General features: G+C 40.8%; 1 protein-coding gene across 8 annotated transcripts in view; it reads right to left on the reverse strand.

The window, feature by feature from the left end:
• Window positions 1–13,688, reverse strand: part of sorcs1 (sortilin-related VPS10 domain containing receptor 1) — a 149,022-nt gene that overhangs the window by 23,445 nt on the left and 111,889 nt on the right. For all 8 annotated transcript variants that reach the window (XR_011243843.1, XR_011243840.1, XR_011243841.1 and 5 more), the window contains exons 8-15: window positions 13,533–13,622; window positions 12,120–12,299; window positions 11,037–11,183; window positions 8,765–8,867; window positions 4,980–5,056; window positions 3,918–4,009; window positions 3,456–3,563; window positions 831–948 (exon numbers count right to left, since the gene is read on the reverse strand). Coding sequence is in view for 4 of the 8 variants with exons in the window: in XM_069530398.1 (XP_069386499.1) it covers window positions 831–948; window positions 3,456–3,563; window positions 3,918–4,009; window positions 4,980–5,056; window positions 8,765–8,867; window positions 11,037–11,183; window positions 12,120–12,299; window positions 13,533–13,622 (915 nt within the window). In the remaining 4 variants the exon portion in view is untranslated. The remainder of the gene's footprint in view (window positions 1–830; window positions 949–3,455; window positions 3,564–3,917; window positions 4,010–4,979; window positions 5,057–8,764; window positions 8,868–11,036; window positions 11,184–12,119; window positions 12,300–13,532; window positions 13,623–13,688) is intronic.

A 13,688-nucleotide genomic window follows, 5' to 3' on the forward strand; every position in this document is an offset into this window, starting at 1 on the left:
CTTCATCTGTCAGTCAGGAAGCAAAATGATTCGTAATGTCTATAATCTGATTTAACTGTTCCATATAGTGTGAAATATTGAACATTTATCATAGGTTATAATAATGAAGTGACTAATTTAAGTAAGATCTAGTGATTATTTTAATATATATATTTTTTAAAAACCCTGCACCACACGTTCCCGGTAACATTGTGTGAAATGTGCTATTTGTGTGAAGGAGGGCCTGTCTGGATCTGCAGTGGCAAAAAAACAGTGGTGGGAAAGATTTAGACTCCCTTCCCCACAAGTGAAGTGCTGAACCTGCAAACTGTCACAGCGACAGATATAAAACGACCACTGACCTTGTTTCTCTGCTGCTACATATAAGCGCTCTCCGTTATCCTTGAGCATCTTTATTCCTTGCTGCTCAGTGACTCCAAATATGTCATTACGTTACATTAAATTACATTTAGTTGACGCTTTTATCCAAAGCAACTTACAATAAGTGTATTCAACCATGAGGGAACAAACCCAGAACAGCAAGAATCATGTAGGCACATTAGCCTCAAAAAAGCCAAACTACAAAATGCTACAAAAATGCTTGTTTTTTTCTTCTCACTTTCTTGAAGTGGACACTGGCAGCCACTGGTAACCACTGGAGGGAGCAGAGGAGCGGTGAAGTGTGTATTATGTTGATTTTGACCATATCAGGTTCAATATATTGTGTAAAAATTAGCAAATGTTTGACTACTGACCATCAGAGAGACTTCTTAACTCTAAGCAATAATCTGGCTTGTGATTTTGAGGATGTGTGATGAACATTATTTGTTCTGTGGTGACACAGTATGTACCTGGTTGTGGAGGTGCCACGTCTGATAATCCGTCTCTGTGCATCTCCTGTTGAAGATGGACCTGAAGTCGATTTTCACCAGCTGCCACTCGGAGCGATGACTGACGTGGCCGAAGATCCTGGAAAATAGTCACACACGCTGCTGCTCGTTACATATGAAACACGCTTCGTATAATGATCACACTGAAATGGAGATGTGCAGTGTTTTGTTTTTCTTTCTTATTGTCAGCAGCCCCTACAACAGACAGGAAACAAACTGACTCCCCCCATGTGTTGTGAAGTATGTGTACCCAGACTCTGATACTTCTCATTCCTCTCTGCCACGGAGCTCCATTTTTGTCCAGAAATGATTAAAAACACAGCAGTAAGCCTCACTGTCGCAATGGATGACATGTGCCATCATTATGAAGAACATGGAATCCCACTAGTGCAGTGCCTGTTCACAATGTGTCTGTCGGCAGGGGCTGATTGCTTGGCCTGCGTTATTTCCGGACGGCTGCCTTCATGGTCAGTCAGTCTCGTTCGTTACTGCTGGAGCTGGCCGCTCCGCTCCGATGGTGACAGCATGGGAAGTGCCAGCGCAGTTGAGTCCCGCCTTTCTTAGAAGCTATTGCCTTTGTGCAATTCCATCTTTTGCTTCATTTCATGTAACATGTAAAAGTGATTTCTGAGAGTTTCTCAAGAACCGCTAACCCAACAAACTTGATGGCCAACAGTGCACTCTCTTCTCAACAATACGCTCAGGGTCATTTATGCTCATCGTTAGATTTGCATATACAGAAACGGACTGAGCCTTCTGTCCTTATTCTGCATTCATTGTGTCTGTATTTGTGCACGTTAAGTGAAAGGCTATGGATACAAATGAAACAGAGCAGTACCACTGGCAATCATTGGGGGGCAGTTAGTAAGAAAACAGGGGACGTAACATCATATATATATATACACTACATATATACAAAAAAAAGTTTGTATGACGTGATGGAATACATAGGTGTTGATAGTTGTTTGAATGGCCCTGTTGGCCATCAAGGGGGGGGGCATAAAGATGGTTTTTTTCTGCACACAAAAAGTGACAGAAATACTAAACTAAAAGTTTCAGAGAGAAGCTCAACACATGCTTATTCTACTTCAGACAGCTGGCCAATCACTGCTCCAAGAAGAAGTCAGTTTGCAGATAAAAGACTGTTGGATACGTCTGAAAGATGCAGAAGGGATGGGTTTTTTTCTTCAAAGCTGTTTGACAAGGAATTCTAATGGCATACCAGGTACCTTAACCTTGTCTTTGTTTTTTTAGCATAGTCAGTGAAGAGAATCGGGAAATATTTGCAAAGAGAGGGACATAAAGATATAACCTGAAATATACAGCTCAGTATTTACATTACATTACTCTAACTCCTTGTTCCATGTTTTTATGTCATTAACCTGAGTTGATTTGATGTTATTGAAAAATGCATGTCTTCTAAGTGCTCAAGCTAATCAGAATCAATTTCCATATTTTTTGCAATTGTCAAAATCAAGATAGCATTCAAGGTTATGAAACTACATAGATAAATATTCCATCTCCGGCTAAATTGAGTGGGTGTGTTTCTCTGTACTGACCCCCCTCCCCCAACACACACACACACACACACACACCCACACACACACACACACACACACACACACACACACAATCATCCATAACAAACCAAATTTATCACAATCAATCTGTCAATTAGCTCTCGAGGCGCCCGACCATGACAGGCACTTACTGTAAAAATGAGTACAAATTGATAAGAAAACAGTGCATGATGGTCTTATGAAAACTAATGGCGTGTCTGCCAGCTGAGAGGCTGCATGCTCCAAAACTTTCTCAGTGTTCACAATGCCAGGGTTGTCTTTTCGACTCCTTTTCTTCTAGTTGGGACTGTTGCTGTGCCTTTTTCCTATTCTCTCTGTCCCTCTCTGCCTCTCCAGCTGTGCCCTATCACTCTCCTGTAGAGCTGACTACAGAGCTGACTGTCAGTCTGTCATTTATGGCAAGTGTCATGAAACATTGATGTAATGGCTCTGGAACCCCTTTGGTAACACATCCCACGGTCCTAAATCTTGTCTGCAATAAGCGAGTAGTGCTGCGTCATACCCTCATGCACAGACTTCAGCTTTGGGGTTTTTCTAAAAATAAGTGTAAAGGAACACAAAAGGAAATCTTCAGAAATCTGATTTCTGAGGACATGCCACATCACACTCACTGCTCCTCTCACTTTTTTAAAGCTGTTAAAACTTTTTTTTTTTTTACAACAAAGTTTTACATCTATTTTCTCAGCCTTTTTTATTTGATCATTTTCCTTCAAGTTCTTCAAATGGACAGTAACGTTGTCGCCGGCTGTTGGAGCATTGATCTCTTGTGATCGCAATCTGGAGACACCCAGTTCTGATGTTGGGTACACCTTGAGGAAACCTTTTTTTTTATTCATGAAAAGGAAAACAGTCAGTCAGAAATGCTGAATTGTGCAGGATAAGATGAAGATGCAAGTAGCACAGGCTCGGATAAAAGCACTTGCACACACACAAAGGCTATTTGTTGGTACTTTGATTTTTCACTCTGACTGATAGATTTCCATGTAGACAAATCTCTGTCACTCACGTCATGATGAGAGTCTCTTCCCCAGGCTCCCCCAGCACCCCGTCCACAAACAGGGGCGTGTTAGTGAAGCTGTACTTGTTCCACTGCCGTCCTTCGTCAAAGCTCAACCTGGAAACACAAACAGCCATTGCACAGGGGACCAGTGCTAATCCCCCCGACAGTGTGCACAAGCTAATGACCCTGAGAGTCGTCTAACAACTTTATTTCATATTCAGAGCAGAGCTGAGGCGCTCTGCTCAGTGAACACTGATCAGTGGAAGCTAGACTCATTATGGCTTCAAACACAGAAAGGTGAAACAGGATGGCAATTGTCAAAGCAGAGTTTTCCGTGGCTCATGGGTTTTCTATTCAGAATAATATCTACCCCAGTTCGAGGAAAACTCATTTGCGTTTGTCTGACTAACGTCCTCCGAGGGAATTCGTCATGCTGTGACAAATGCAGTCTCTGTCATAATGACTCACCATAGGTGTCGGATGGGAAGTGGAGTGTGTCTTATTGCAACCAAGGCGCCCCCCTGGTCAAGATAGAGCACTGCATATTCCTCATCGAAGATCTGCAAGCACAAAAAAAAAAAACAACGCTTAGTGGCGGCTTGTACCAGTGTGCATGTCCAACACATGTCTGCACACGGCAACGCCGCATCCCTCCAGCTACACAAGCACACAGTAGACATCACAGTTAGACCTTGCTACATCTGCTTCTGAATAATTACTTTTCATTGTCATGTTTAATTAGAAACAAGCTCCATAAATCGAAAATGGAGAGGGCCAACTACCTGGGCTGTGTGCAGGCACTGAAGCAAATGACTCTTAAAATGTGATTTGATCATCAACATAAAAAAACAATGGCTCGTGTATGTGGATTAAACGCCTGAATGATAAAATGAGGGAACGTGAGTGATGCCGATCTGTCCTCAATGCACCTTGGATGCATTTTACCTACCTGCTTTTGCTCATGTTTTTAAGTTGTATTGTTTCATTTTGCCCGCTGTAAAGCACTTTGTTGTTTGTGTTGATAAGTGCTATACAAATAAAGTTATTTTTACTATTTACACTTGGTCTTTGCAAACAGAAATGATGTATGTTTTTGCATATAGAGCAAGAAAGCGAGATCTGTTCACCAGTGGGTAGCATTAATGCCAGGTGTGAACAGGATAGATGTGTCAACCCGGTGATAGACTGGCAATCTGTCCAGGGTTTGTCCTGTCTCCTCCACCCATGCAAGACTCTCTAAGGCGTAGGGAAGCTAATAATTGTCTTGGGGATATTAAGTCTGATGTTTTCCAGTCAGAAGGGCATCACAGAAGTTGAGCAGCATGCATTCTAACTCGCCCCTCCATTGTTAGTCCACTGCTGCAATAATAACCCATTCATCTAAGCTATAAAGTACATACAAAATTATGAAATATGTACAATAGCTGCTGTGTCTTTGTTGCTACACGTACATACTTCAAAGTGAGGATAATTTGAATTTCAATTGAACTTTAACAGTAGGACATTGCCGCAGTGATAAAAAGTGCTCACCTGTCTCCACGTGTTTCCTGCATCCGAGGTGATGTACACACTGACATTGCTGGCAGTCAGCTCTGAGCCAAATGAGCCTGAAGGTAAGACAGAGATTCACAGAACAGAGAGAAAATAAACTACAGTGAGTTTTTCTGAGGAAAGGCAAAATACATAATGCAAGGCACAGGAAATGAACTCTGTGCGAGAGCAAATTAACCGCAGTTTTTATAAAGAGCCTTTAGACTGACAGTAGTGATACAGCAGGGGGCTCCAGGCTGCAGCTGCAGATGGAGGCTGTAATTACACTGCTCCACAAGATCTACAGTGCAGTGCGACATTAGCCCACACTCCTAAATTAACCAATAAATCCAGATTACTGTATTCATCTTTCAGCACTTCTGACCACATTAAGACAAGCTCTCTGAATGCTGTACGGACTCCTTTACAGACTGCTGCACTTATTTTAATTCAGCCTGTAATTGGTGGCAGGTGGCTGGGGCTGGAAGCTACCGCGAGTGTTTCAGAGGTATGGTTACCTCAAAGTGTAAAACCTAACTGAGTGACAACGTGCTTCACAATCCCAAACATTTAGAGAGAAAAGCTTAAAAGCTGAAAATCCTGATTTTATTAACTTTCTTTGATGGATTTTCTCACCTCGGCGTACAGGGATAAAGTTCAGTAAAGCCACATTTTCCCTCCTGATGTTAAAGTGGAATACTTATTTTTTTCGATAGCCCTATGTTTTTAAATGTAGATATGTTAATGAATGGAAATTGTAAAAACTTTTGGAAGCCGTGCAGTAGATCGCCTCCACTGGTAGGGACAGTGGCTACAATCTAGTCCACCAGTAAAAGGCTCATATTGTTATTCTGGGTCTTTGCTGAGAGTCTGTCAACAATGCAGTTGTCTCACTCCACAAGTCTGACTCTCAACCCTGCAGTGAGTCTTCGTCCCTTTGATTGTTGCATCTCTCTCCTTCACTCTGCCTTCGCTTCAAGTTTGAGGAGCTCTTCGCTCATATACTCCAGCTAAAACAAACAGGGACAACCATCGGAGTCAGATGCTTCATCGATATCTCCCACATCAGAGGAAGATTCAGCCATAATAGTTTATTTAAGTCCAAACTCCTCTCTCCAACTCTCTCTGTCACTCAAGTGTCCACTGCCATCTTCCTATAACAACCCAAGTTGACGAGTAAATCAGGGGATAGACAGAGGCAGCAAGCAGAGGAGGGACAACCAGATTCTTAGCAAAGACCCAGAAAAACTATTTCATTCCTTTATTTGTCGACATTTAGACGACTGTCGCAGTTGCCCCATAAGATAACATTGCAGGTGGAAATGTTTGTTTTTGTAAACAAAGGGCCCTTGTTGAAAAATCGAATATATTTCCTGATGAGATACTCAGCAAAGAGCAACTTAACACAGTTAGAACAAATATATTCAAAAAATACCTTTAAACCCATATAATCCTGCTGCAGCTCCCCTTTATCACTGTGCACCACACAAACACAGTTTGGACCTCTCAAACTGCAGTTCAGTATAAGACCAAGCACTTCAGGAGCCAGGGATCCCGTCACAGAATCTCCAATTAGTGACTCTACTTACTAAGCAAAAGCCGCCCCACCATACAGTATTATCCAAATTTTATAGAACAGTAGTTACTCTCATTCTAATGTCTTCACCTGCTGTGTGCTGCCTGGGATTTCATGACTGTGTCTTTTTTCGGAAACAGAAACTGAAAGCGGTGACAGTAAATCTAGTCCTGCGGAGACTTCCACCTTCAATGAGCTACTTGATTTTCTGCTACGACTGAAGCACTGCTGTGAAGAATGTGACAGATTGGAAATAAAAACCACTGGAAGTTTAAATCATTGACTCTACATTTACCAACTCAAGCAAAAGCAGATTTAGTGTCAAGTTTACTTTTGAAATGAACATTTTCACTCTTTTTTGAACCAACCTCTCTGAGATTTTATGTCCTACACCATTTCTGAAAACATCAGTGAACACTGAACTTCGGAGTCATGTGAGCATTCCGAAAATTCTAAAGGTCAGAGGTCACGACTACCACAAGAGGCCTTATATGGACACAGCCCTATTTTACAGCAGCAACTGACATCTTGCTAAATTAAAGCACATCCCATCTCCCCACTGATGACCTGTGGGCAGTAACTGTCAGTTACAATTACTTATTATCAGTCTCAAACATTTAACTCAAGTAATGAACCCAAGAGTAGAAACCCTAACCCTGAATTATAAATTGCATGAAAGGATGTGGAAACTGGCATTTAGTTCTAACCTCGGGATTCAAAGCTGATAGTTATTTAATCATTATATTACTGTTGTATTATCTTAATCACAAGTAAATAATCACTTTGAAAGAAAAGTACTGTGCTAAAGATGCTGTGAGTGCATTACGTGAAAAGCTGAACTAGGTCTTAACAATCTACTGGACATTAAAAACAGATATTTTGACATTAAATGTCACCATATCCACAGATTTCACTAGTTAAGTGAAGCTTTATCACCAGAGACAGTAATGCTGGCCCAAACTACCAATTTCAATATCAAGTATGAGGTACATCCACTCCTCCCCCGTTTTAAACATATTGGTTATGTCACAAGCCAATGATTAATATTCCATTGATTGTTTTGGACATTTTGTCATTTAAAGAATGAGAAGTAACAAACAAAGTCACTCCATTGCTCTCACAATTCACCATATTTCACCTAGAGACACCCAAACTTTAAGCATGAGCTTGGCTTTCTCCTGAAACCTGAGGGGACAGTGTCGGTCCATCCAGGAGTAAATATCACTGAGGTGTGAATTCAGCTGAGGGGGCAGCTGATCGCATTTTTCCCTTCATTTCTTTGTTTTCCCCCACAGTGAGTCAATGGGAGACCTTGCTTTGTCTCCTGTGTTCCCAGGGACAGCGTGATGCGCTGACGACTGAACCGATGAGAATGTATAGTTTTCATCGTCCTGTCAATCGCCCCTGTTTGAAGGTGAGGTGACACACGCATGATGTCCGATATCCTGTGGGAGTTGTATACTGATGCTGAACAAGGACAAACAGCTGAGGACAAGAGTTAAAAAAAAAGTGCAAACAGCCAAATTCAGCTGCATAGAACACGTCAGCATTGAAGAGCTGCAGCGGAAACATTACTGCACAGAAACGTTGAGTGCCAAGATTTCCAGCTAATTCAAAGAGGCAGATTTCTTTTCTTCTTTGTCGGCCTAAGTGATTTTTATGGTCTTTGTCTCTATGAGTTAGCATAACATTATCTAATGCATCCATGAATGGAGAGAAGAAAGTCTAACAAAAGGAGATATACAAGTCGATTGTGAACATCAGTGCCAATAAAAAAAAAATAAGAAATGACCCGCAGAATTGGAGATGGGTTTTCTTTATGCCTCCCTTTTTGTCCTGTGATGAAAGAAAATTAAACAAACCGAACAACTCAGAATCCATTTGATCATCTCAACTAGATGCATTCACTTCCTTTTCAGGAGCACTTCTGCAAAGTGTAACTCATTTTTTGTCTTAAAATGCTTTAATCCAGTACCTTTATAAAAAATATGTGTGGGCGCCTGAGAGGAGTAATTGCTTTACCACTCAAGAATGACAAAGAATGTATGTGTTAATTACTGTATAACAGATAAACAAAACAGGTCATGAGTGGTTTCAACAGGAGAATTTAAAAAAAGAAGAAGAAGAAGACAGGAATCCTCAGAAGTGCACGAAGAAAGAAGAAAGACATGCCTGACATGTCAGTCACAAGAGATTCCCTTTCACCCACCTGATGCGACAATGATCCCCGGCGTCGACTCCCTGCTAGCTATGTTTCCAGATGTGTAGGGATTTGCAGAAACTTGAAGATGGAGATGTAGCGAACAGTACGGCTGCAGGAGAGAAATCACAGAACCCAATTATCAGAGCTATCAAACCAAGTCTAAACAGCATCAATAAAAAGACATTTCTGAATAAAACGGCTGCGGCATCGACTTGGATCCACAACCCTCCCAACTCATAAGTTTTATCACAAACACCATTTCCCCATTGGCTGGGCTCACCATTAATTTTGATTGGGTTAACCTTTACCGACACAATTCTCATTACGACCCAGCAAAATGCCAGTGGTGCAGGCCATGTTGTGACGGGCTGTTTAGAGGTTTATTAAAACTCTGACATTTCCTGACAAATGACTGTGTAATATGGGTGGAAGGCGAGGCATGCCACAGAATCACTAATTGGTTTATCAAAAGAGGTTGATGATTTTCATATATGGGCAGTTCTACTGAATTAGCTCAAATCAGTGCTGCAAAACAGCTTTGAATAAAAGTGTCTTCACCCTGAACTTTTAATAAATGTAAATTGCAGTTCCAGTAAATTCTCTTATTGCATTTTCACATGAATTTAAATACCCCCAGCCCCAACCACCCCAACATTGGTAAATATGAAAACACATTAATATACATTATAATTGGAAGGGTTACGTTGACTTATTTAAACTTTGTTTTCATGTTTTTGTTTTCACATTTTCACAGATAAATCAATGCCAATATTTGTATTGAACACTTTTTGTGTAATTTATTTGATTCATTGTATTTTGATTTTTTTTTTTTTATTATCATATTATTTTTGACCGAGCATCCATGTTCTTTAGTGGCAGTAATATGTTAGTAGTAATACAAAATGTCAGTCAACAATTCAACACATAGAGGCAGAAACACATCTGATGGTAAATGTCAGGACAGAGCAGTATTTGGATTTCAGTTTACGCCTCCCTGCAGAGCTGTTGGATAGTGTGGATGTTGAAGAGAGAAGAGAGAATAGGCAATGTGGAAAAAACATCGATTTTCTACCTGGAACAACATTTTCAGTTTTACTTTACAAGGATCATCAATGAACACATTTAACCTCTACTCTTTCCTGTTTTATTCTTTCACACCCTGAGTCTACGTAAATTTTTCCCAACATTTGACGTCCTTTGTTTCACATTTCTACATTTTAGATGAATTGCCAACACTGAGTCTGGTTCAACTAAAAGTTTCTCTCCACAGTCGACAAAACAGTTCCCATTGCTTCTGTATACATTAAGTTCTCAATCTTAACATGTTATGATTTGGTGCTTAAAATTGTACTGAATTGAATACCTTTTATTTTTATTCATTAATTTTTTGCCATTTTGCCGTCAGATAAATCTGCCGAACCACTGCACTCAAGCAAACCTATAGTTACACACTGAAATATTACAAAATAATAGGACACAGCTACTGACCATGGAGCCACGAGAGAGGGCACACACACTTCCTGGGCAAAAATTCTGGTATGGCTAAAATGTATCTTAGCCCATGCCCACTTGCATTGGTTTGATAGTGACATGAAAATGCAGGGCAACATTTTATTCGTACAAAACATGTCTTGATAAAAATACATAAAATTAACTTTGCTTTAGAAAATAATCAAAAAGATATTGCCAAAAAAAATTGCTAAAACATTATTTATACTTCAATACAATCTTTCAAATTGGGTATTAGGGTTAAAAAAAGAAAAACAAAACACCCTAATAAAAGTTCTCTATCATTTTTTCGAATTGAACATATATCCATATTATGTCGAATATCTTACTGGGTTTAAGTAAGTAGTGAAAAGGATTTTGGCTGTTGGAAAAAAGTTTGACATGTTAGTCTGGCCACTCTTTAACAATTAGAAGAGAGTAACACACTGTTAGATTGTGCATTTAAAATTCCAAACCTTGACTCAGATAGACTATGAGAAGCAGCCAACTTTGAGAGACAGAAAAAAAACCAGGCAGCATTGTCTTCTCTGCCTGACACCTCTTTCTCTCTGTGTTGCTTAAATGGGAGGTCAGCTTATTGGACTGAATCAAAATGGCTGACCTTTCTGCTCAGCAGCCTCGGAGCACTCAGCTTTGACGGCGCTGCTCTTTTTTTGAGCTCGGCCTCTCATTGCTGCTGGGATCAGTCAACTCCTGTCAAGGCCCCTTTTTGATGGAAGTGCACACTTATAAAAAAAAAACACGCATGATCTCGCAGATAGACACTCACTAGCACACAGTGAATGTTGTTGCCCCTTAGGTCTTTGCTCGGGGCCTGCAGCAGCCTCCAGTCTCTGCCTCTGTTGTAGGTGATGTGCGTCTTTACTTGGTTATCCATCTTCTTGTTGGCCAGGAACATCCCTTTTATTCCCGCTACCTGGGAAATTAGAAAAGAAAGCAGCTCACAGCTCTGGGACAACGTAGCCACGTGTGCTAACCTCGTCTGTATTCACAAACACTGAGTGGGGAATGATCGAGTGTCTGGGAACTTGTGAGTAATCAATGTGTGTCCTAAATGAATCTGACTCTGCGCTGGTGGCTCACAGGAATAAGTCAAGGGATGCAGAATTGAGTCAGTGACAGTCGCATCAGGCAAAGTAACTCTACTTTGTTAATTGTCACATACTTCAATCTCCCTTGGAGGAGAGATTTAGCATATTCTACATTTTGGGTGGTGACCCCAATCAAGAGGGTGGATTTGATTCTACCACAGAGGCCACAGGAAGGCATGAGCAGCATCACTAACAGCTTCATTATCTGATTCAGGTAGATCTTTCTATTCTGCTTTTACTGCTGATATGTCTTTAAAAATCCCACCTACACACCGAGGCCATAGCTTCAGCATTAGCTCTTTAACTCACTTTTTTTTTTTTTTTTTCCTTTTGGATTAGATGCATTTTGTGAAGTAATATCTGCAGTTATTCATCAAAGAAAGAAATAATCTCAACCTCCCAAAAATCTATATCCCTGGCACAATCCCCTCTTGCCTTCGTTGAAGTCAGCACTTTGAAGCTGCTTCGTATTCACACGCTGTGCTCTGAAGACTGTAGGCCTACAGCAGCAGGGTTTGTTTTCACAATGACAAAAGAAGCACGTTTCCTCATCTCTATCGCCAAGCTCTAAAATATTGATCACTGTTCATAATAACTTGCAGACTAGGCACTCATCAAGCAGACCTGGAAACAGAAATAGGCCCCATGTGCAGCATACAAATCCAACCCTGAAGACCAAAGTTCATTCCCAGCATGGTGTTATATATTCAAGTGCACATTTTATATCATACTATTTGCGACCAGATGGGTTGTTTCTTTACCTCATATAGATCGACCATGACGTTGCCCTCGGGGCCCATGCTGCTGACCACGTTCTCCAGAGCCAGAGTGTAGTAGACCCCTGACGTGTCTGACACATACAGGTTGTAGGTTTCGTTCTGGTTCCACTCCTGTACGGCTGCCACCACACGGTTCTCATCCGTACTGATCACATGCAGGTCCTGGCAGAGAGAGAAATGTATGAGGTTACAATGGCACACTAGATAACCACACTGTTGTATATTATCCTCCATCATTCCCTTATCATTCTGTTTTGTATTATGTGCAGCTTTTATGTGGCTATTTGTCTTTAGCTTATATCTGTGCTGTGGTATATGATCGTTCAAAGTAAAATCTATCATAATAACATGAAAAAGATTTGTTCCAGCATTAATATGATCTTGTCAGAATGGTGAGAAACTAGGTACATATTTTTTGACATGATGGAAGCACTATGCTGGATTTTCAACTTATCATATCACTACATGGAATGTTACAATAAATAAATGAATGTTATGTTAGTGTTTCATTAAAATTAAGCATCGTTTTATAAAGAGAAACTACATGATGTTATGTTTATTTTGTGGCAGCATTAAGCTCCCACAGATTAGTGCATTCAAATCTACTGTACATTGTAATAAAGATGCAGCAAACTCTCTTAAACACACTGTGTAAGTACTGAGATTACAAAATTCACATGGATCTGAAATAAATACATTTAATCTGAATACACCCTTATACATCATGTAATCAACATCTCCTCTCAAGATGCCGTCGGTGCCGATAAGGAAAAAGAAACTTTTATATTGTATACTGCTCTTGACCCCTGCTGGGTTTAATCATATGCAACAATCAGATATGCTACATCTTCTGCATTCACATATTTTAACTCAGTCATTAACACTACGCCAGGCTTATTGGGCAGAGATTATGCAGCTGAGGCCATGCTGTTCGGTTCTCTTCTTCATCTGCCTCTCACTGTGCCAATAGCACCTCGCAGTGAGCCGACAGCAACCAGGGAGGGGGGCCCGGGGCTTGATTGAATAAAACATGTTTAATTGTCAATGGAGGACGTGACAGGCAAGGCAGTGTGCATGCAGAGCAGCACGGAATAACAACTCTGGGAACACTGTCGAGAGTTGCTTTTGGTCTTGATTTGCCAATAAATAACAAAAGGAGTGTCACACAGAGGCAGCGCTTTACCGCAACTTTAGTCCACGTAAGTGAACAGAGCTGGGAGCGTACTGATGTGTGCGTCTGCATGCAGAGAACGTCCACAGGCTGCAGCTCTACATTCCTCTCATGTATCCTTGGTGACAGATGATGAGATATGGACTCTGACCAAAGATCAGTTAATTATTCTCAAATCTGTTCATTTTGATGTAATGTTAAGCTGCAGGTATTATGTTATTTACCTTGGGTAGGGTGTACTTGGGCAGCTTCATCGGAGTGAAGACGTCTCTTTTAGCAGACACGTAGTAGATTGGCCTCCCCGCAGTTGATACCTTAAGGTGATGAAGGCGTCAGGTGTAAACATTTAGGAGACACACGTAGAATAAAGTCACCACAGG

Source organism: Paralichthys olivaceus, chromosome 8, assembly GCF_024713975.1.
Source record: "Paralichthys olivaceus isolate ysfri-2021 chromosome 8, ASM2471397v2, whole genome shotgun sequence".
NCBI lineage: Eukaryota > Metazoa > Chordata > Actinopteri > Pleuronectiformes > Paralichthyidae > Paralichthys > Paralichthys olivaceus.